The sequence below is a fragment of the Ictalurus punctatus genome, chromosome 23, assembly GCF_001660625.3.
Source record: "Ictalurus punctatus breed USDA103 chromosome 23, Coco_2.0, whole genome shotgun sequence".
In the NCBI taxonomy this organism is placed as follows: domain Eukaryota; kingdom Metazoa; phylum Chordata; class Actinopteri; order Siluriformes; family Ictaluridae; genus Ictalurus; species Ictalurus punctatus.
Window position 1 is genome coordinate 6,745,001 of NC_030438.2, and position 24,728 is coordinate 6,769,728.

At 39.4% G+C, this 24,728-nt stretch overlaps 1 protein-coding gene across 1 annotated transcript in view; it reads left to right on the plus strand.

Moving 5' to 3' along the window:
• The window catches only part of LOC108256479 (contactin-associated protein-like 2), a 121,900-nt gene that overhangs the window by 26,917 nt on the left and 70,255 nt on the right, over nt 1–24,728 (plus strand). Inside the window, exons 2-3 of the mRNA XM_047150219.2 lie at nt 15,381–15,491; nt 22,941–23,134. Of these exons, the coding sequence (XP_047006175.1) occupies nt 15,381–15,491; nt 22,941–23,134 (305 nt within the window). The remainder of the gene's footprint in view (nt 1–15,380; nt 15,492–22,940; nt 23,135–24,728) is intronic.

The following is a 24,728-nucleotide window of genomic DNA, read 5'->3' on the forward strand; positions in this document are numbered from 1 at the left end:
TTAGCACGTTTGCCTCACTTCCCCGCGGTTAGGTGTTTGAATCCCACCTCTGCCCTGTGTGTACACAGTATGCATGGGGTTTCCTCCCCCAGTCCAGAGGCATGCATTGTAGGCTAATTGGCATTTCCAGATTGTCCGTAGTGTGCCCAGAAATGGATTGGTACCCTGTCCAGGGTGTACCCCACCTGGGATAGGCTCCAGGCGACCCTATGACCCTGTGAAGCATAAATTGTACAGAAAATGGATGTATGGATGGATAAAGGACGAACTATGAAAATGAAAATGAGAATATCTCCAAGACTTTTTTTTCAGATGTATTATCATGTCTATGAGACTAAGGGACAGTCTTATAAAACCAATTTTAAATCCAGGGGCATGGGCATGGTCCAGTGGCACACGTTTACACTAGTATTACATCATTCATATTGCTTAGAGGCTGTGTAGGATTTGCTAAATTCCAAGGAATATGCTCTGGAAATTAAATGTGCAATACTCTTCCATGAAACCCCTATAGAGTATACATTTAACAGTTGCCTCCACCTGTCAGTCACAGCCTCTGCAGGCTTGTGTCTTTGAAAAGTAAAAGGGAATGTTTGCGGTAAATTTGAACTCGGACCTTCTAAGTGAAAAGTCAAACTGTTCATGAGCGAAATGCTACAGTGTAGCTTAGTGGATAAAAGGCTTTTGAGATGCTGTAATCTTCCAATAATTTCAACCATTATTCTAATAATGGGGATCTGGAATAACTGGCCTTTGGTCTGCATTGAGGAGTCTACTTTTCCCTCTTCTCAAGGTTACAGTGCTCCAGCACAGCTGCTTGTCTCTGTATATTAAAAGGTGTTTATAATAAAGGCACCATCCATCAGTGCTGTATTCCAGATCTATTATATATTCCCTTTTAACATTAAACTGAATTTAAACTAATACTCAGTTACAATCCCACCACAGTTAGTATGATCTACAGTATATCTTTCTGATGTAAATGCACTGATATAGAATCTTTCAACGAGTGCAGGTCTAATCTGTGTGCCTCGGATAGTAAACTTTATACATGCAATTGTCCACAATGAAGCATCTCAGTGACTTTGACCATGGCATAAATCCTAGCGCCAGGTAGTCTGGTTTGAATATTTCAGAAATCTGTTACTATTTGTCTGCAGAACGGTCTGGTTTTAGCTGATAGGAATACTATGGTAAGTCAAATAAGTATTCTTTACAACTGTGGTGAGCAGAAAAGCATCTCAGAACACATAACATCTCAAACCTTGAGGCGGATGACGCACAACAGCAGAACATCACATTGGGTTCCATTGCTTTTAGCCAAGAACAGGAATATGAGAATATATTGGGCTAATATTGGGCACAGACTCACCGAAACAGTCCAAGAGATCTTCAACTGTCCAGTGTCTGTGTCCATTTTTTTTCATCTGAAAAGTAGTTTTATTCCTACTTGAAATATTACCTGGAAGTGTATGGCATAATTAGAAACTCCTGCATTTTCAGTAATGATATTACAATCACAGGTTTTTCCAGGTGGCCACATATAATGGTCATTAAACATGTTAGACCTAAACTGTACGATTCAAAACAAAATCTTAAGGAAACATTTTTTTGATTCATTGGATTGACTTTCTAAAGTTTTTTTTTCCCCTCTCAGGGTTCCCTCAGAGGAACAAGTTGAAGAACCATGAAGACCGAGGTCTTTAATTTTATCTATACAGGAGCCACACCTAATAGTCAATTGAAGACTTCGATCAGGTGAAATGAAAGCCTGCAGCCACACTGGCTCTTTACCGATAAGATTGAAGACTCCTAGCCTGAGATATCTAGAGATATACAAAGAAAAAAACATCTGTGTGGTGTCTCGAAAAGACTTCACCAGCTCATGCTGCAAGATTTCTAATGCATAATGTTGGATGAGGAAGAGTGAGAAAGATGGAAGGAGAGTAAATGGGTGTGGGGGATAGTAGGAGAAAAGAGAAAAGAGCTACTTTGAAATTCATTTCCTCTGATTTGATGGGTTAACAGGGCACTTGTACTGCTGTCCAGGCACAGAGAACACTTATTTATATATATATATATATATATATATATATATATATATATATATATATATATATATATATATATATATGTGTGTGTATATATATATATATATATATATATATGTATATGTATATGTATATATATATGTATATATATATATATATATATATATATATATATATATATATATATATATATATATATATATATATATATATATATGTATATGTATATATATATATATGAGACACTCCATCTACCACAGAGCGAGAGCGGGTGAGATGGAGAAACAGCGTGATCTCATATATCTATTAATCCATGTGTCCCCCGCTGATAGAATGTAAATGAGTTCCTCAGTGTGACCATCCATAATCCATGTAATAAAACCTAGAGTGTTCTCTGAACCTCCTATGTCTCTATCTCTCTTCCTCTTTATGCCTCTTCCTCACTCCTTCCGGTTCTATCACAGAACAAAGAAGGCTATAAATAAGTCTGCACCTTTTAAAATGTCAAACCTGATGATCATGACGAAGGTGGTGTGCGACTTGACCCCACTGTCTCAAACTGAAGGTGTAATTTTCAGCGCTTGAATATTACATCTAAAGTGTCTGATGAAGATCAGACGAGGGGGATGTGTGTCAGATTGTTCACAGGAACACTGCTGTCATCTTCTCTCCTCTTGACATACAAATATCGTACTAAATAGAAGCTAAAATATTTACAAGAAAGAACATTTATACACTAGGAATTATTCAGAATGAACAGATCATAATTAAAATATATATATATATATATATATATATATATATATATATATATATATATATACAAATATAGATATGTATAGCAGGTGCACTTTTCTTTTTTCTTTTTTTTTTAAAGCTTAGCAGAAAGGTTCACAGGGCAACAAAAAGGAGGAAATTTAGTTTAGTTTCATGTGGGTGTGAGTGAGATGTCAGATATGAAGCTTGTGAAAGAAAGAAAGAAAGAAAGACTAAATTCATTCACATATTAGCATATGATGCTCATGTGGCATTGCATGATGCATTTACAGCATCCTTAGTAACTACCTGGTCAGGGTCATGGTGTTTAAATTAGGCTACTCGATTGTTTATATTTGGGACAAACAGACCCAAGTAAATTAAAAAAAAATTGTGGGAAAGAATGAACGAAAATAATAACTGAAAAAGCAAATAAACGTACACACATCTCTAGTTGAGACCAATCATGTATTGTTATGCACCTGAGTTTGAGGAACTTTCAAAGCCAGAATCTCAATCAGTCTTTCTCATGGTGAAATGGATGGAACAGGCAGTCATTCACTCTCAGACTACTTTTCATCCTCCAAAATGTCTCAGTTACCCTAATCCTTGAGAAGGGAATGAGAACTTGTGTCAGCTTCATGCTGCAGAAAGCACTCTTGTGCGTGATCGGTATCTGAAGCTTGTGTAACATCATACCTATTTATATGCCTGCCGTGATAAGGTGATATGGCAATTAAGCACATTATATGAGATTAAATGGGCTCAAATGGGGCACCTGACAGACCTTCCAGGACCACAGAAAGGTCACAGATGGGCCTCGGCTGCCTGGCACCATGCGTAAACCTTGATGTTAGAGAATGTTTCCCCACAGAAGCTCCATCAATAGGGGCATGGCTGGCCGAAATGGCAGCCACATAGACTGTGATTGTAGAAGGACCCAACCCTGCTGAGAAACGTCCTTGTAAGAACTCCAGGACTGTAGCTATTGCTACTATAGCTACAACCTCAGTTGAGAGACCAGAATCTATGAGCTGGTGCCCCTCAGGGGCCAGACCCGCAATTTCCATAGTTCGGGCCAAGGTTGATAAATCAGCAAGGATATTATCTCTGAACCATATTCGAGCTGGCCAATAAGGTGCTACTAGCAGCAGACATAGATGGTCTTGGTGACTCTCTTGCTACAACTTGTGGCAGCAGCGCGATCAGGGGAAAAGCATACAAACGTGACCTCGGCCACATGTGCATCATGGCATCCAGCTCCAGTGGTGCGGGAAGAGTGAGGGCGAACCACAGAAGGCAGCATGTTTTCTCCTTGGAGGTGAACACATCCACTTCTGCTTGGCCAAACTTCCACCATATGGACTCCACTACCTGTGGATGGAGCCTCCAATCCCCGGGCCTGAGCCCCTGCCTCGACAGGACAACTGCCCCCACATTCTGGATGCCTGGAATGTACATTGCACTCACTGACAAAACTTTCCCTCTGCCCAGAGAAGAATTAGTTGCGCCTGCCTGATCAGGGGGCGCGAACATAACCCTCCCTGGTGGTTGTCTTATCAACGAACACATGGTGATCAGCATCTTGAACCTGTATGTCTGAAGAATATGGTTCAGATGACACAGATCTAAAATTGTCTGCATACTTCCATCTTTTTTTACGGAAATAATGGTTGTAAAAACCTCTCTCCCTCAGGGAACGGAGTACATGTTTGATGACCCCTTTGTAGAAGAGGGATCTTAGTTCCTGCACTAACGTTGAGCTCTGCTCTGTGCTGACTACTGTGGTGAGCACACCTCTGAAGTAGGGGGGTGGGGTCAGACTCTGAACTAGACCTGGTAACTCTTTTCTATGGTGGACAGAACCCATGGAGACACATTTGGCAGTAGTTTCCATGCTTCCAGATGGTCTTTTAGTAACATTAACTCTTCCACATTCTGTTAGAGGGAAAACATCAGATTTTTGATGCCCTGTGACAGCTTGCTGACCAGAGAAGACTGAAAACTAGGGACAACGTTGGCTGTAGACTCACATCCCCTGCTTGGCTTCTATGATCATTCTCATATCAGGCCTATTAGCAGGCTGCGATTGTGGCCGCCTGCTCCACCTGAGATTTATATTCACTGGGGAGAAAGCACTCATCCATCCTGCTACAAGCCACTTCCTCTTCCCCGGGCCAGTCTAGATTAAGTTTTTCAACTGCCCTAGTAATCACTTCAAGCAGCTCTTTATAAGCTTGTGAGCTGCTCTCTGTTTTTGGCACAATGGCACCCCCTACTGGGGTGATGCGATGCGAGCTCCAATATCTGGCGGAGAGTCGGACCTGGAAGATAGACCAAGAGATAGAGCAGCATTTGTCTCCAGTTACTCTTCCAGATGCATACAAGATCCCCAGGACCTGAGCCAGCTGGCTGCCTCAACAGCGGCTCTGAAATACAACTCCCCTCTGCCGAGAAGAGAGCGATCCACTGCCTGATTGTAAGGCGTTCACAATGCACACAGTCAGCCCTCTTGAAGGCTGCCCTGGTGTGCTCCATCCCTAGCCTGCTCTCACTCTTTTTTTTTTTAAAGGGACAGAAAAGTAAAAAAAAGATAGAGTAGAAATGAGGAGTCTTTTGTGAAAGTTCACACAAACAGCCAATATGCAGTCTTGCTGAAGATAATATGTTTGACTGCGTGGTTCACAGGTACCGTTTTATATCACGCAGCACGCTTAATTGCCACGTCACCTGATCACGGCAGGCCTAAAAATAGGCATGATGCTACACAAGCTTCAAATGCTGGTCACGTGCGATGGCACTTCCCATAGCGTGGAGCTCACGCAATGTTGAGTTCCCTTTGAAAGGGAAAAGCTTTTTTGACACTTCAGATTCTTATGATACTATATGATACATGGAATCATGATACTGTACATGGTCCATAAGGAGACTGTTGAAGCCAGCCTCAAATCTATTGCATGCACATGTAAGTGTTACACTTTGCATATGCAATTGGCTTTAATTCATTCATGATTTCTTTAATAGATACCTGACTTGCGAATAAATTTTTTCTATTATGCATGCATGCTACGTAATTTACCATTACTATTACAAGTGTAACATAATTTCCCAGCTGACCCAATTCTTATTGAAAATGAATTCATGCAAGAATGTTTGTCTTATTCTTTAGTCTCATAGCTGATAACATCAGTTTTAATTTCCTGTTTATTCTCTTTGAAGTAGAAGGAGAATCAGGAGAGAGCCGAGGTATATTTCAGCATGAAGTGTTAGCCAGAATATTCATGGCCCAAAAAGAATAATTAATATAAATTGACTCCACACTGAAATTGTTGAGATGGGAATGGGAAAGTACATGATCTCCTTTTCCCATTCAAGAGTCATTGTGTTACTTGAACCATATTATTATTAAAAAGTACTTGATGACTGCATTGCCATATGGGTATGTACAATATGCTTATAAGCCTAAAGTGAAATATTGCAACAAGGTAATTTGGTAGAAACTTTTCACTCACTGGACTAAAACTTCATGACTCAAAACTTTTGAAACTTCAGATGTTACAGCAGTCCCCCCCCCCCCCCCCCCCAATCAGTTCCACTTCAAAACTTGCAAGTAATTAACTTCAGAGACTTTATGTCTCTTTGCAAAAGAGTGGAACAGACTTTATAATCCCTAGCACTGATTTAAAGTACAAAACTGGCCCTGTTTTTTAGGCTAAATATAATCACATTAAATATTCCAGCTTGCTGTCTGAATAAAAATGAACCAACAACTGGAGGAGTTATTATGCTGCCTTGAGAAAACTCTAATTAATTAATGCCTCCTCGACTCCTCGATCGTACGTCCTTCAGTCTGTGACCTAGAAATCGATCATTGTCTGCCATCTTTAAGGAAGTACCAGATCTTAATGTTCTGTTACAGGGAGGGAGGAGGCTTTTGGATCAAGTGTATAACTGTTTTCTATGCAGTATAAGTTTCCTGTTTTTATTTCGGTAAAATTCTATAACTCGTCTAAAAAAACAAATTGCAATAAGTGATATTAATAATAAGAACTCCAAATCCAAAGCCAGAAGGTAAAAATGTCATGAATGAACTTCTAGAGTTAAACAGTGTAAAGGTTACACTGTGTAAAAATTAAAGTTAAAAGGTTAAAACATTGCTAACATATAGATGGTGGTTGCTACGGTGTTGCTAGTTGATTGCTATCATATTCTGGTTGGTTGATCGGGTGTTGCTAGGTAGTTGCAATACTTACCCAGATGGTTGCTAGGGTGTTGCTAGATTCCCCATGTACTACTTAATAGCCAAGTTCCATGTCTGTAGCACCTATGGTTTGGTCCGCATGACCTCCCAAACAGAAATAAGGCACTCCTATGTGTTCCCTACAGACAAAATACACTTTGGCGGATTACTATGCGGCAACCATAATTCTGATCTTCCCCAAAACACCAAAAGCACAATATTCCTGTGTAGGATCTGTTGATTCTGCTGACTTTTGTGGCTCTATGTATAAAATTGCGACCCGTGAAACAGAAGAAATTTTGAGAGAGAATATTAATAAAGCCAACATAATTAAAAAAAAAAAAAATATATATATATATATATATATATATATATATATATTTATATATATTTATATATATATTATCTTAGCCAAATAAGCAATAGGTACAAATACAATCCTTTCATACAATCAATTAATTTGCAGTCTGCAGTTAAAAGAAGACACATGGATGTAATTCATTTAAACAGTGTACGATTATTCCTCTCTGATTTGGCATTGTTATAAATTTGCACCTTAGGAAAAGGATAGTGCTTAGCCTACCTGGGAAACTGGCAGCATAAATGTACTATTGATCACTGTACCAATGTTGTTAAAGGTCCTTATAATTAGATCCTGTCTGTATGTTCTTTATTTATTTTGTGTTTTCTCTTTCAATATATATATATTATTTATATAATATACACACACACACACACACACACACACACACACACACATTACCCTCCACATGACTCCTTTAAGAGCGAATAAAACCTTTTTGGAAAAACAATATATTTTCAGCCTCAACCAATCCGCTGGAGTATTACTTTCTAGATTTCATGTCTGCTCTTTGAGAAAATGTCAAAATGACAGCAAGTATAATCTTGTTGGACATGTCTGGAAGGCAACAGCCTAATGAGAGTAAAGCCTTTGGAACGGGTCATATATTATACATCACAGATAGGAGTAGACAGTGGGTCCCGAATAGTAAATGTTCATGTTTGATTTCTTCTGAAGCTCAGCATTAAATGTCTGTCAGCAGTTGAGCGAAACTGAGCATGACACTAATTTAGCGATGTATACATGTACGGTAAATATCACTAAATAAGGGTCCCGGGTTTCAGGGGAGGTTCATCCATCCATCCATCTTCTATACTGCTTATCCTTTTCAGGGTCATGAGGAAACCTGGAGCCTATCCCAGGAAGCATCAGGCACAAGGCGGGGTATACCCTGGACAGGGTGCCAATCCATCGCAGGGCACATTCACATACACATTCACGCACCCATTCATACACTACGGACACTTTAGCCACACCAGTCAGCCTACCATGCATGTCTTTGGACTGGGGGAGGAAACCGGAGGACCCGGAGGAAACCCCCACACGGGGAGAACATGCAAACTCCGCACACACAGGGCCACGGTGGAAATCGAACCCCTGACCCTGGAGGTGTGAGGCGAACATGCTAACCACTTCTTATATTGTAAAAATCTGCACTCCTGTTGTTTATTACTGGGTTTTTTTCCCTAAGTAGTCATAAATTTCCAACTTTAATGCTGTTTAAGCCAAACATGTTAATAACAAAAGTAAATTAATCAGTGTGTACATATACACTATTTAAGGATGCATTCATTTTTTTAAAATGCACTTGTATAGACGACCTGACTCATGTAGCTCAGCTTCAATTGTTGATTCTGGAATTGAGAGCACGTAGCATGGAAGCTCATGTCCATCAATAGAACTTCCTTATAGCTGAATGACCAGCTTTCCTTGGATGGAGAATGTCTATAGAAGTGTTTTTTCCAGATTGATAATGACCCGGGGACTTAAATCACCATGTTCAACTCTGGCCTCAGTAGCATCCTTAAATGAATTTGGATCAACATCGGTCAGCTGAGTGGGATTTCAGCTAGTTGAGTAGAATTTCAATAGTGATGTATAACCCATGGCTACAGAATCGTACTTTTACACAGCGTTGGTCACAACGAAATTCATAGTGCAAGGATTTTATTTTGATTTGGAGAAACAGGCCCTTACACTTCATTCCATCCATCCATCCATCCATTTTCTGTACAACTTATCCTAAACATGGGTGCGCAGGGGAGCCTGGAGCCTATCCCAGCGAAGTTGGGGGACATCCTGGATGGGGTGCCAACCCATCACTGGGCACAATGACACACATTCACACACTACAGACATTTTGGAAATGCTAGTCAAGCTTCAATGCATGTCTTTGGACTGTGGAGGAACCTGGAGTACCTGGAGGAAGCCCAAAGAACCATTTCAGCAAAATGAATAATAATAAAAAAGATTTTTTCCCAGCATAGTCTTTCAAAGTGTTTGTCCTGCTCTCTTTACTATGTGTCTTTTTTTCACCCCCCAAGCATTTAATATATTATTCGACTAGTCTCCTCCACCCCAACTGTTTTCTATCTTCCCTGTTTCTTGAAGTTTTCACGAACTGACTAGATTAATTTTCTCAGCATACTCCATTCTGGGCAGCATCAGAAGATTTTCATTAATCTTTCTTTTCATCTGGAAGTGTTGAGTAGATAATAAAGCCTCTTGTTCTCGATTTTGCCCATGATGTGGTTTGGTAATTGAGACTCGCTGTAACGTAATGAGAGGACTGTTTTTGATCTCGCTGTGTGGAAATGAGCACTATTACACTCTTCCAGTATTTGTTCATCAGACATTTTTATTCAAAGTGACTTCAAAGTGAGGTATTATACTATGCAAGCAAAGAGCACATCTTGAGCAGTTGTGGATTAAAGGTTGTGCTCAAGAATTCAAATGGTGCTCTATAGCATCCCTAGAAATTTAACTCACACACTTTGGTCACTAATATAGTACCATAATTGCTTTCTACAGAGTTGTCATTGTTGTTGTTGTTTTTTTCTCTGTTTTTTTTCCCCTTCCGTTTTCATTGTCATTATTGTTAGTGATTTTTTCCTTCAGATTTTTTTTCTTCTGTTGTAGTTGTCATTGTTGTTATTGACAATTATCCTATTATCGATGATATTTTTTTTTCCTGGTTGTAGTTGTCATTGTTGTTATTGTAATTTTTCTTAAAATTTTCCCCCGTTTGTTGTAATAACCATAGTCGTAATTGACATTTTATTCGTTATTTAGTTACTTCTGCTGTACTTGTCATTGTTGTTTGCTCAAGTTACACAAAACCTTTTGTAGTCGCAATATGTTATCTTGTGGCCTTATTGCAAAAATAACCCCAGCGGCTACATGGCCACCCAACTGCACAGCCTCTCTCCTTTGGTCTTTATTACATACATTTTTTTATTTTACATGCATATCAAAAGATAGGGGTCTTGCTGTGGATTGTGCCATGACTTTGATTGGATTGCGAGCGGCATGACTTCTTCATGCTCTGAAGCCCTTGTTACTGGGACTAAAAGTCTGTAGGATTAATGATGACATATTCCACTGTGTTGGAAAAGTTCACATTCAATTTTTACTGCCAAATAACATGCATGCGCACATATTTCTCATTCAGTTAGTTGTTCTTTAGAGCACTTTATCAAAAAAAATAAATAAATAAAGCTGGAGCATGGTATACATCAGAATCAAAAAAACCCATGAAGTTCTATGGCAACATACAATACAATATACAAAGTGCACTTGGCATTAAAATTTCCATTGTGCAGCATTACAGACCCATCCAGCACTTTGTTGCTTCTGACTGCCCTCCACCTCATCTCTCACTCCCTTTACCCACACTTTCATCTGAACCGTAGTTGATCATCCATCCTGTCAGCCATTTAACACACAGCTCTGTGGACGACTCAGGAATGCAGCCGTGTTCGAAATGATAAAGGGGAAGTGACAAAGGTCATATGGAAAGTAAGAAACTTTCCTGACTACTAAATCAGGCTAGACTGCTTTTTTTTTCTTGCCTACTTTTTCCTCGATGTCATCTGGGTGCAAGTGCTAATCCCCCTGCTGTCGTGCCCTCACACACCTTGACTCAACCCTGTCAATATCAGTGGACTAATTATCGCCTGCACCTCAATTATTCACTTGTTTGTATGTACCTTGTGTGCGTACAGTCACAGAGTAAAATTGTTACGTTTGAAATATGTAAATATATAATGAAATAAATGTAGCTTAAACGTATTATGCCATGATACTAATATTTAATGCCTCGTATTAGTACACGCCATGATATGACTTTTTATACAGCATAAAATTAATAGGCCGACATAGCAGTTGGCTGACATAGCATGATCTCATAAATATGGAAATAACTAAACATTTACAAATATTTGATTACATTAAAAAAAAAAAAACATTTCAATTGTTTAAAAGTAGAATTAAATAAGACAAGAATTTATACATCCTGGTGCAAAATTTCTTGCCATCAGTTGCTCTCATCAGATCCTTACACTTTTTTTCCTTCGCTAATTTTTCCTGCTTTGAACTGCCACTTGTCATGTCACCAGTCATCGATTTTAATGTTATGGTTGATTATATAAGGTCAGCAACCTCATACATAACCCCATATCTTGGCCAGGATGATCTTGAAAAAGAGATTTGTAATCTCAAGAGCCTTTCCTGGTTAAATAAAGGTTGAATCAAATAAATAATAGCCTGTGACTCATTGATATCACCAAATTGTTGGTTTCTTCTTTTGTGAAATCCTTTCCAGGCTTTTACTACAGCCTCTTTTAGTTGTTGTTTGTTTCAGAATATTTCTTCCTTCAATGTTCAATTCCTCTGATTCCTCCGATAGACAGCTCTCTGATCTTCATGTTGGCTTATCCTTTTTAAACAAATAATGCAGTCTTCACAGTTCAGAGCTATTTATTGTTTAAACAATCAAAGTAACAGGATGCACCTGTGTAACAAGAAACACCTGTCCATCACAGAGTTTATGATTCCTATATGAATAGGATGGATCTTATTTGTTTTTTTAATTATTCAAATGAATTCAATTGTATTTTATATCCCTAATGAGCAAGCCAGAGAAGACTGTGGCAAGGAAAAACCCCCCGAGAGATCATGAGGAAGAAACGTTTAGAGGAAAAGACTCAAAAAGTACAAACCCGTCCTCTTCTGAGTGACATTCAATATTACAATTATGAATAATTTCTCTTTCATAACTGTATATTATAAAGTTAAACAATACTTAGTGTGTTGTAAGGATGTTCAGTGGAGCATTGTGTGAATAAGAGTCCTGGGATGAGCACAGGACAGTCTTCGTGATTACGGCATCAGTTCTTAGGTACAAATATTTTTTCTACTCAGATTACTTTTGTTAGTAGCTTGTTGCTGAACAAAATAAGCACTTTTTTTTTCTTGGAGCAAATGGTAAACGGTTGGCAATTATTTAGCGTTTTCTTTTTTTAACCTTAGAGGTTCTGCCAAGCGCTTTACACGGTTTCTCATTCACCCATTCACACACACTCACACACCAATGGTAGCAGAGCTGCCGTGCAAGGCGCTGGCTTGCTAGCTTGCATCGAGCAACTTAGGGTTCAGTGACTTGAACAAGGACACTTCAACATGTGGAGTCATGTGGGCCAGGAATCGATTCCGCCAACCCTACGATTAGTGGACAACCCGCTCTACCACCTGATCCACAAAATGCTGTATCTCTGGTGGCTGGGAACTGTGAACGCCTCATTCACATTCATCCCTCTATTAGAGATGCATATTCCATGCAGGGGCTCCTTTATCTTTTATCTGTATTTGTTTCATTCATAAAGGTCAAAATAAATGTGAAAAGCTGCTTCCACAAAAGGACCACATAGCCATATACATAAGCAAAGTCTTTCACTAATACTGCACACAAATTACCTGTGATTCTTTTTTTGAATGAGTAAATATCACACCATCAATAACATCTAAGCTCCTCCTGCTGGTGTTCTTGATTAGCAAAGAACTGAGTTTGACTATTAAAGCTCACTGTGGTGTAACAGGACTGCTCGTGGCTGTAACAGCTAATCGGATTGAGCTATTCGAGTGGTGCAGACTGCAGCGTAATGCTGACACAGCTCTAGCAGGGTGAGGATTGAAACTAGTGTCTCCATTTTCTCTGTATCAGCCCAAATATCCAAAGCTGAAGATTGCTGCAAGCTGTGGTGGTACATCAGGCTGATGCTGGAGTCTTTTGGACATATTTAGAATGAGCTGATAATGTGATTATTTTATCAAAATGCAGCCATATATATATATATATATATATATATATATATATATATATATATATATATATATATATATATATATATATATATATATATATATATATATATATATATATATATATATATATATATATATATATATATATATATATATAATATGTATATGTGTGTATATATATATATATATATATAGATAGATAGATAGATAGATAGATAGATAGATAGATATAGATATAAAAATTTAAATCTTTAATAGTTTAATGTAACATCTGGTCTGGCAGAAAAAAAGTAGTATATAAGGATTTGTGAATCTTTACATTTTAATTCTGAAGCTTGCCAGATGCAGGAGGCTTTATGGAAGAATGAATAACCAGTTGGCATGATGTGATTAGAGCTTCAGCACTAAAATCCCTTAAGATTAATTCCAGCCACAAGAAGCCATTCACCGTGTTGTCGCAGAAAAGAGGATGTGAGTGAAAATCCCACTCTGCAGAATGCTTTCATGGTCATGGTGTGTTACAGAAAAAAATAACCATAAGTAAGGGATCTCCATCAGGTCGAGCGTCAATCAGTTAGTGCTAGAGAAGCTCTGATGCTAAAGCAGCTACCGTATAGTGATGAGAAATGTGAGAATTAATTAAGCTCTCCATTTGAATAGTCCCTAATTGATCATCTGACGTTCTAGCTCCAGAGACCTTTCCAAGAAGAAGAAGAAGAAAAAAAAAAGACAGTTATTCAATAGTGTCCTCTCAGTGCTGTGATCTGTCAAGTTCAGTTGATGGATAGAATTATCTGATTTAATTATAAAACACATCCATGTGTGATAAATTATGTCATTACTTTCTCCCTGCTCTCATTTCAATCAAATTTCCCAAGTGTGTTGACTGGGCATATGTTTCACTGCTGTGGCTCATGAACTTTTATGAAGTGTCTTCATAACAATACAACAATAAATCTTAGCTAATATCGGATGGGTCATGAAACTTGCTTGTTGAACCTCCCATTCCCAATTCATGGGCTTCTATAAAAGCGTCCACTCTTTGGGGAAGGCTTTCCAATAGATTTTGGAACTTGACCATGGGGTTACGTGCCCATACAGCCACAAGAGCTTTATTGAGGTGTTGGGTGCATGGATGTTGGGCGAGAAGCGTTTGCGTTCAGTTGGTATTTCAGTTTGTCCTGGAGGTGTTCTGTGGGGTTAAGGTTAGGGTTCTGTGCAGATATTCTACTCCAACCTTGTCAAAGTATGTCTTCATGTACCAGCGCCAAGGTTTTTCTGGAACAGGTCTGGGGCTCTTAGTTCCATTGAAGGGAAATTGGAATGCCACAGCATACATGGACATCCTAAGACAATTTTGGGGACAACCTTTTTGGGGAAGAACCACATATAGGTGTGTTGGTCAGATGTCCGCCATAAATTGTATAAATACATTTTGTCCTTCTGTCTGTTATAGTATCACAGTGTAAAGTCCTGATCTTTTTGATTTTTTTTTTTGGGGGGGGTTGGCTGCATGAGAAACTGCTGACATTCCCAACTCTCAGCACTGAAGTGATAAATAATAAAAGATAATTCTTGGTTAGCACAGACGTCTTTGAATGACAGATTTTCAAACCGTTGTGTCAGAGAGAGTGATTTAACTTGGGACTGGTGCAAAAGTAAACCCAGAAATGCCAGCAAAAGATCTCTGACTTGTGAGTCCTTCTCTCTCTCTCTCTCTCTCTCTCTCTCTCTCTCTCTTTCTCCATATGTTCCCCTTCTGCCCCCATCTCCTTATATCTACTTTCAAGTCGATGTAGTGCAGGATGTAGAGGTGAATCTTCATTTCACGTTGGAGTTCTCATCTTGTCTGTGATCTCAGAGCTGGGTTAACACATGACAACTCCTCTGCATTGGTTTGCACCATCTGTTCACTTTTTGTGCATTTTGAAGTAACTAGTTATAGAAGACATAAGTGGTTTGGACTTTTGATTAAGTAAAAGTCTTAGAAGTGATGCAGCTTTTGTGTAAATGAACTGTTTCCCATTCACAGTCATTTGTAATGAGTAACTCTGATTTGCATCCGCAACTGACTCCTTATAATAATAATAATAATAATAATAAATGTATGTGATTGTAATGTCTACATTGTCCTTGGTGTTTTCTTTAGAGAAATGTGATGAAGCGCTGTCCACGCCCCTTTCCCATAGTGCCTTCAGCAGCTCGTCAGTGTTCACCACAGGCTATGCCCCGGAATACGCCAAACTGAACAGGAGAGGAGGTGAGAGGCCTTAAACACACCCCCACTCAGACACACACCAAATCCTAGACATGTATTTGGTATTTTTGGACAGAGTCTCCAGTGTCATTGATTTGTAACGGAGGTAAAGCTGTAACTTTTAGGACTTCATAGGATGTCTTCAGGATGGAGTGGTTTCGTGGTTACATATAAACACGTCAGGACGTGCCGTTATTGGAAAATAATCAACTTCAGGGTGGTAACAGTATCTCTGAATCATGTCTAGCTGCATCTTGCCACCTTGTCATTATATGACTATTTTCCTATTCGTCATCTATCATGTTCTATTCCTGTATTATTGTTGAATTTATACAATTTCTACCAAATTTGATTCGTTGTTCATATCTAATGAAATCAAAGCAGTTCTTATTAGAAGGCTGAGATGTTTGGAGCTGACAGTATCTTTAACACAAGTGAATGTAAGGCATGCTCTTAATTAAACCTCTGTTAATGTGGGTCAGTGGACTTTGTGTAAATTTTTAATGGAACATGGCCTTTTAATGGGGCTGAAGGATCTCAGTGACACAATGCACACCATCACATTGCAGTACCGTTTGACATGTATACTGGTGGATACAAAGCACCATCCATTAGGGATGTATTCACGTTTCCAGGCCATGAATGCTTTCTTCATGATAGCATTTTACCTCAGACCAAATGTTCATAATCAGGTAGGAGAATTAAACAGCAGTGATATTTTTAAAATAAATAATTTAAAAAAAACATGTGTTGTTTATAATTAGCAGGAACACTTCTCGACATCCATCAATTATAATTTCATACATTTTAATCATTTTTTTTTAAAATATGTTTTTGTATCACTGCTGTCGATGTCTGTTGTTGAAAATTAGCCTCAGCTTTCACAGGAATAAACACTGGTAAGCCATTATGTTCTGATTTGATGTAACCGGAGGGTAGCTTTGTAGTTTTCCTAGCAGATGAGCAAACAGCCTGTCACAATCTCAGCCTGGCAGGAACATTCATGTCCCAGGCATTTATCAACCATATTAATTCCAGATGACATCACTGAGACGGTCTAATTAGCTACACTAAGAAGAGTAGCATCATAAAAGTCTAATGAAGGGATCCAGACATCTGTATGCCAGACATCTGCTCAAACGACTGACATTACCAAGGCTGGAAATGACACTTCTGAATCGGAGGACTGTTTATAGTGTTTATAGTGAGTCATTTTAATCAAAAATCACTGGTGTGGGGAAAAGGTTGGGTAAAAAATCAATGGCACCCCGTACTAATGTTTATCTATTTTAATGAATGGCTTTCACACTACTCTGTGTAAACTCTAGAGACTGTTGTGGTGAAAGTCTTAGTAGATTAGTAGTTGCTGAAATACTCAAAGTAGCTTGCCATACCATGGTTAGTCACAGAGATCACATTCTAATATTTCATGTGAACATTAACTGACATTCTTGACCTGTGTCTGCATGATTTTATGCATTGTGCTGCTGCGACATGATTGGCTGATTGGATACCTGCATAAACAAGCAGGTATACAGATGTTCCTAATAAAGTGGGTATATATTTTCACCAGCTGATTGCTGATATTCTTACATTCTTTTTACCGTAACTTTTTCAAGTATGTACATTTTATTATGCAAATGATACGTCTTCCAGTTAAACACGAGTACGTTTGCGTTCCTCCACCATTTTTAGTATAAAATGTCAGATAAATCCAACATGTCGATATTTGACCAATTTTCTCTCTTTATTTATATTTTTAAATTGGAAACTGAATGAACATACACTATATGGCCAAATGTTTGTGGATAGCTTACCATACTATATGTGGTTCTTTCCCAAGTCTGGCTACAAACTTGGAAGCACACAATTGTATAGAATGTCTTTGTATGCTGTAGCATTACAATTTCCCTTCACTGGAGCTAAGAGGCTCAAACATGTTTGGGCTAGAATAACAATGCCCCTGTGTGCAAATTGAACTCCATTAAGACATGGTTTGCTAAAGTTGGAGTGGAAGAACACAAGTGGCCTACACAGTCCCCGGGCCTCAACCCCACTGAACACCCCACTGAACACTGAATGCCAATTGCACCCCATGCTTCCTTGTCCAACATCAGCGTCTGATCTCACTAATGCTGTTATGGCAGAATGGGCAAATCCCAACAGCGACGCTCCAAAATCGAGTGGAAAAATCTCCTGGCCATCACACCTATGTGCTTGTTGAACAACCCATTTCAGATTTAATCCCTCTTTGCTGTTATAATCTAATTGTAACAGCAACGGGGGAGTAAATCTGGAATGGGGTGTTCAACAAGCACAACGGTGTGATGGCCATGTGTCCACAAACTTATGGTCATGTGGTGTATAATGAATGCAGGTGATCTAGAAACAGATTTTTGGTTCTGAATGGAGAAAAAAAAAAAAAACCATTTTTCATGCTTTCATGATTTCCGCTCTAGTTAATGTGGTTTATAAGGTTTATAAAAGAAATTAATGTGTGTATCATAATGGCACATTAATTGACACGTATACCGGTAAACAATCTTTGCATGGATGTATAACATGACATTATTGTGAAGTGGGCAGAGTTTACAGTGTCCTCAATTTTGCTAAATTAAGTCAAATGTTGTGGGCTCGGGTGGACAAAAACATTGCATTTTTTTCTGTTGATATATTTATTTTGATATATTTTATAACTAAAGTTTAACAGAAGACTGAAAATGTGAAAAAATCTGAAAATATGATGGGACCCAAATTGGCGTTCTGCTCTATGTATTAGCCCTTACTTGCTTTGCAAAATCAATCATCTTCCATTATAGATTCTGTAGAGGAGTGTTAGTCCACTAGAAAAGGTCCTGGATCTTATTTAAAGTTACGCCGTTCTCACTTCGCCTTCACGCTCCTCTACAGTATTCTCATTCAGCAGAGCTGGTGGCATCTGTTTAGCACTACCTCATCTGTGAAGTGGACACAGGGAGGAAAAGGTCAAATCCCTGTCAAGTGTAAACCTGTATGTCCTTCACAGCTGGAAACGGAAAGGTAGAGAGATGGCAGGACAGGGGACAGACGATCAGGAGAGCCAGCAGGGAGCTAATGAGAGGGAGAGCTGGGAATTGGTTGAAGCTGGTAGAGGGGGAAAGATGGCTGTGCTCAGCATTCAGCCTAAGAACGAAGTCTCTGCTGAATTGAAATGTGGCCGTGCATGAGATTGGAGTGTTAATAAGATGCACAGACCCAGTGATCCCTGCACTTCATTTTGTTTTTCATTCTCTGTAGTGAATTAAATCCCCTCAGCCTGCCACTAAGGCAAAATGATATTTATAGGCTATGCAAACAATTTGACTTCTTTCCTTATATACATGTTTGGTTTTAAGTACAATTTCAGGCTTTGAAACTTTTCGCAAACCTGCATTATTTTTGGAGTGTCGTGATTGCGAAAACTTAGGGAGGTTAAGAAGTGTTCAATGTTAATGTACTGTAGGCAAAATCCATTGTACCCCTCAATCCAAATCCTAAACCTTGGCACCTTTTCATATGAATTAAATATGGTGAGGTTGGGACATTGGCACCGAAGGTACCATTGCATGCTGTGTTTTGCATGTCCTTCCAGTTTCTGTTTGGGTTTCATTTGACCTCCCAAAAACATGGTCCCATCCAGTGTTCACTCCCACCTCATCTGGGATACGCAACAGATCCACTCACTTTTACTCATTATACCTCTGCATTTTTTCCCTTCTAATTATTGAATCAGAAAGGACTGGGGCTCTAAAGCATCTCAACCGTATGCGAGCCAAGCTTCTTTTCCTTCACTGACCTGCCTTCTTTCTCCTCCCAGATGCTTTCTTTTACTCCCCTTATCTTATCAGGACATCAGTCTCTGTAGCAGGTTACAGTAGACTCATCCCTCTCGGCTGTCCTGTGATCTCTACCTTCTTTCACTTATCCTCATCTCTGCTTCTATTTTCACCATAACACTGTTAAGCCTCTCTCTTCTCTTTACGTCTAGACTTTAGGTCATCCAGCCCAACTTATCATGTGTTCGCTACATATGTATACACTTATCAATGATCCAAGTTTCGTTTTTTTTTCTTTTTTTTGAAGATGGCATTTTGTGCCTTAAAGATCACCCAAATCCTCTCTATCAAGAGATAGACTCTGTTTATCCTGTGGAACTAGATTGCAAAGAATGACTCGGTTATAGGATCAGATATCAAATCCCACAGAAGACTAGGTCACACCTTATCAAGCACCTTATCACTGCTGTTTGTGCGTCCACTTTGACAAAGGAACCTGACATTACATATATTTATTCTTATTCATATACAGTATCTCACAAAAGTGACTACACTCCGCACATTTTTGAAAATATTTGCTTATATCTTTTAATGTGACAACACTGAAGAAATGACACTTTGCTACAATGTAAAGTAGTGAGTGTACAGCTTGTATAATAGTGTAAATTTGCTGTCCCCTCAAAATAACTCAACACACAGCCATTAATGTCTAAACCGCTGGCAACAAAAGTGAGTACACCCCTAAGTGAAAATGTCCAAATTGGACACAAAGTGTCAATATTTTGTGTGGCCAGCATTATTTTCCAGCACTGCCTTAACCCTCTTGGGCATGGAGTTCACCAGAGCTTCACAGCTTCCACTCCTCCATGATGACATCACAGAGCTGGTGGATGTTGGGGACCTTGTGCTCCTCCACCTTCTGTTTGAGGATGCCCCACAGATGCTCAATAGGGTTTAGGTCTGGAGACATGCTTGGCCAGTCCATCACCTTCACCCTCAACTTCTTTAGCAAGGCAGTGGTCATCTTGGAGGTGTTTTTGGGGTCGTTATCATGCTGGAATACTGCATACTGATCATGCTCTGCTTCAGTATGTCACAGTACATGTTGGCATTCATGGTTCCCTCAATGAACTGTAGCTCCCCAGTGCCAGCAGCACTCATGCAGCCCCAGACCATGACACTCCCACCACCATGCTTGACTGTAGGCAAGACACACTTGTCTTTGTACTCCTCACCTGGTTGCCTCCACACACGCATGACACCATCTGAACCAAATAAGTTTATCTTGGTCTCATCAGACCACAGGACATGGTTCCAGTAATCCATGTCCATAGTCCTTTGTCTTCAGCAAACTGTTTGCGGGCTTTCTTGTGCATCATCTTTAGAAGAGGCTTCCTTCTGGGACAAAAGCCATGCAGACCAATTTGATGCAGTGTGGGACGTATGGTCTGAGCACTGACAAGCTGACCCCCCACCCCTTCAACCTCTGCAGCAATGCTGGCAGCACTCATACGTCTATTTCCCAAAAACAACCTCTGGATATGACTCTGAGCACATGCACTCAACTTCTTTGGTCGACCATGGCGAGGCCTGTTCTGAGTGGAACCTGTCCTGTTAAACCGCTGTATGTCTTGGCCACCGTGCTGTAGCTTAGTGTCAGGGTCTTGGCAATCTTCATAGCCTAGGCCATCTTTATGTAGAGCAACAATTCTTTTTTTCAGATCCTCAGAGAGTTCTTTGCCATGAGGTGCCATGTTGAACTTCTAGTGACCAGTATGAGGGAGTGTGAGAGCGATGACACCAAATTTAACACACCTGCTCCCCATTCACACCTGAAACCTTGTAACACTAACAAGTCACATGACACCAGGGAGGGAAAATGGGTAATTGGGCCCAATTTGGACATTTTCACTTAGGGGTGTACTCACTTTTGTTGCCAGCGGTTTAGACATTAATGGCTGTGTGTTGAGTTATTTTGAGGGGACAGTAAATTTACACTGTTACACAAGCTGTACACTCACTACTTTACATTGTAGCAAAGTGTCATTTCTTCAGTGTTGTCACATGAAAAGATATCATCAAATATTTACAAAAATGTCAGGGGTGTACTCACTTTTGTGAGATACTGTATATCCATCCATCCAGTTTCTGTACCACTTAACCTACACAGGATAGCCTAGAGCCTATCCCAGGGAACTTCGGGTATAATGTGGGGTGCCAACCCATCACAGGGCACAATTGCATACACACTCACACACCCATTTACACTCCAGACAATTTAGAAATGCCAATCCAGCCTACAACACATGTCTTTGGATTTTGGTCTGGGAGTACCTGAAAGAAACCTCCGAAGCACGGGTAGAGCATGCAATCTCCACACACACAGGACGGAGGCAGGAATTGTACAAACCCCCCAAATTAATATACCTCTAAATATATAAATATATTTCTGTAGCTATATCTATATGTAATAGTAATATTAATAATAATAATAATAATAATAATAATAATAATAATAATAATAATAATAATAAACAACTTTATTTTATAAAGTGCCTTTAAAAGCAGCTTCTCAAAGAGCTGTACACAAAATACACAGTAAACATAAAAAAATAAGCAATTATAAAAGTTAACAAGAAAAACATCATCAGCAACAACAACAATAATAATAATAATAATAATAATAATAATAATAATAATAATAATAATAATAATAATAATAATTACAAAAGTAGACATCAACAGACAAATGCAAGTTTAAAAAAGTATGTCTTGAGTTGAACTTTAAAAATACCAAAGGTCTGACCTTCCCTAAGTTCGATAGGAATAGAGTTCCAAAGGGAAGGAGCATAGACAGAAAAAGCCCTGTCACCCATAGCGGGTTTGTGGAACAGTTAAAAGATTACACTGTGAGGAGCACAGTCTGCGATTGTGGGGTGTACGGAATTAATAAAGCAGATAAGTAATGACAAGCCAAGCCATGTTAACGCCTTGTATGTCAGCATCATCATTTTAAAATCGACACGGAACCTGACCGGGATCTCTTTTGCCACGTTACTGTATAAGGGACACTTTTACATGAGCCAATTCTTGCACTTATCCAATCAGTCAATCATGTGGCAGAAGTGCAGTGCATAAAATCATGCAGATGTAGGTCTAAGCCTCAGTTAATGTTCAAAAATGGGATCTCAGTGACTCATTGGCATGGCTGTTGGATCCAGCGCCATGTCTCAGTCATTGCCAACCTTAATATGACTTCCAACACTTGATTGGTATGCAAAGTAGGGATGTAGGGTGTGAACTCATCGAGAATGAACCTGAGGATGTGACAGGCACTGGAAAAAAATCAAAGAGAATTCACACAGTGTTAAAATAGCTTTGTTTTTCTTGCACCTTTTGATTTTGATGGGGGAAAAAATGAAGTGGGTAAGAACAGTTACCAAATTTGTATTAGCAGTTTTAAATCAAACCTCTATACAGTCCCCAAATACACTTTACAACTACTCCCCTTATTCTGTTATTTTGCCGTGCAGTGATGCCGAAAACAGAGTGAATAACAAAAAGAAATGTGATATGTAGATACCAGGAATATCTAAAAAAAAAGTTGAAGGTCTAGATTATTTGCTATGTGAATGGATTGCTCTTTCTGGGTGTGTAGGTGCTGGAGGCTGGTCTCCTCTCGACACTGATCATTACCCGTGGCTGCAGGTGGACCTGGGCAGCAGGAAGCAGGTGACTGCTGTCGCCACTCAGGGTCGATACAGCAGCTCAGACTGGACCACACGCTACCGACTGCTCTACAGCGACACGGGCAGGAACTGGAAATCCTACCATCAGGACGGAAACATCTGGGTAAATTCTGCACTCACTTCTCTATACTGCTGGTTTTGAGAAGTAAGTAAGTAAGCAAATCTTTATTTTCCCAAGAAAGGGAAATTTATTTTGCAGAATCTGGTGATCAAAATAGGATAAAGACAAAACCACAACCTTAAAACCAAAAAAAATATTACATTTAATAGATCAAAAATAGATTACATATAGTGATCACTGACAGGTGAAGTGAATAACATTGATAACGACTGGACGACTGGATTGAGACGACGGGCTCAGAGCGTCTCCAAAATGCCAGGTGTGTGGGTGGGGTATGCCTGGTATGCCATGGTTAGTGCTTAGCAAAAGTGGTCCAAGGAAAGATAACCAGTGAACTAGGGATGGGGTCATGGACTCCCTAGGCTCTGATCTCACAGAGCTACTTTAGCACAACATGCTGAAAACGTTAATGCTGGCTATGATAGAAAGGGGTCAGAACACAGTGCATCACAGCTTGCTGTGTATGGAGCTGCATAGCTGCAGACTGGTCAGAGTACCCATGCTGACCTCTGTCCAGTGCTGAAAGCGCCTACAACAGGCACATGAGCATCAGAACTGGACGATGGAGCAATGGAAGAAGGTGGCCTGGTCTGATGAATCACGTCTTTTACATCATGTAGACGCCCGGATACGTGTGTGTCGCTTACCTGGGGAAGAGTTTGTCACTTGGATGCACTATGGGAAGAAGGCGAGCCAGCGGAGGCAGTGTGATGATTTCGGCAATGTTCTGCTGGGAAACCTTGGGTCCTAGCATTCATGTGGATGTTACATTAACACGTACCACCTACTGTACCTAAACATTGCTGCAGACCAAGTACACCCTTTTCACAGCAACAGTATTCGCTAACGGCAGTGGCCTATTTCAGCAGGATAATCCACACTGCAAAAATTGTTCAGGAATGGTTTGAGGAACCTATATAGTTCAATATATATATATATATATATATATATATATATATATAGTTCAATCTGTTGACTCGGCCTTCAAATTCACCAGATCTCAATCAGATCGAGCGTCTGGAAATGTGGCATGTTGTGGACAAACAAGTCTGATCCATGGAGGCCACACCTTGCAATATACAGGAGTTAAAGCACACCTTCAAAGGTCTTGTTGACTTCATGCCTCGCTGGGTCAGAGCTGTTCTAGCTTCAGCCAACCTACACAATATGACGCAAGTGTTTTTAATGTTATGGCTGATTGGTGTAAGTGATAACAGGAACTAACTTGTTTTGCTGACATTCCACAACATTAAATGTAACTAGAATCTGATAAAAAATGTATGGTCTGTGGAAAATGTGCTGTTATTCAAAAATAATTTTGGAGTGGTAGCAATAACTGTGCTTCACGCTTGGCTGTGAGGAGCATGGCTTGTTGAGTTTTATTCCTAAAATGAAAATACACAGAGAAGTAACAAATATGTAATGCCTTGCCATATTATGTAGAATCTGTTGCATCTGTTTTAGCTTTATCCATTTAACAGCTGGGCGTTTACTTATTTTATCCTGCATCTGTTGGCTGGAATAAACACATACTCAAACTGGAAATCGGATTCACTCAGGTGTGAAAATGGCTGAT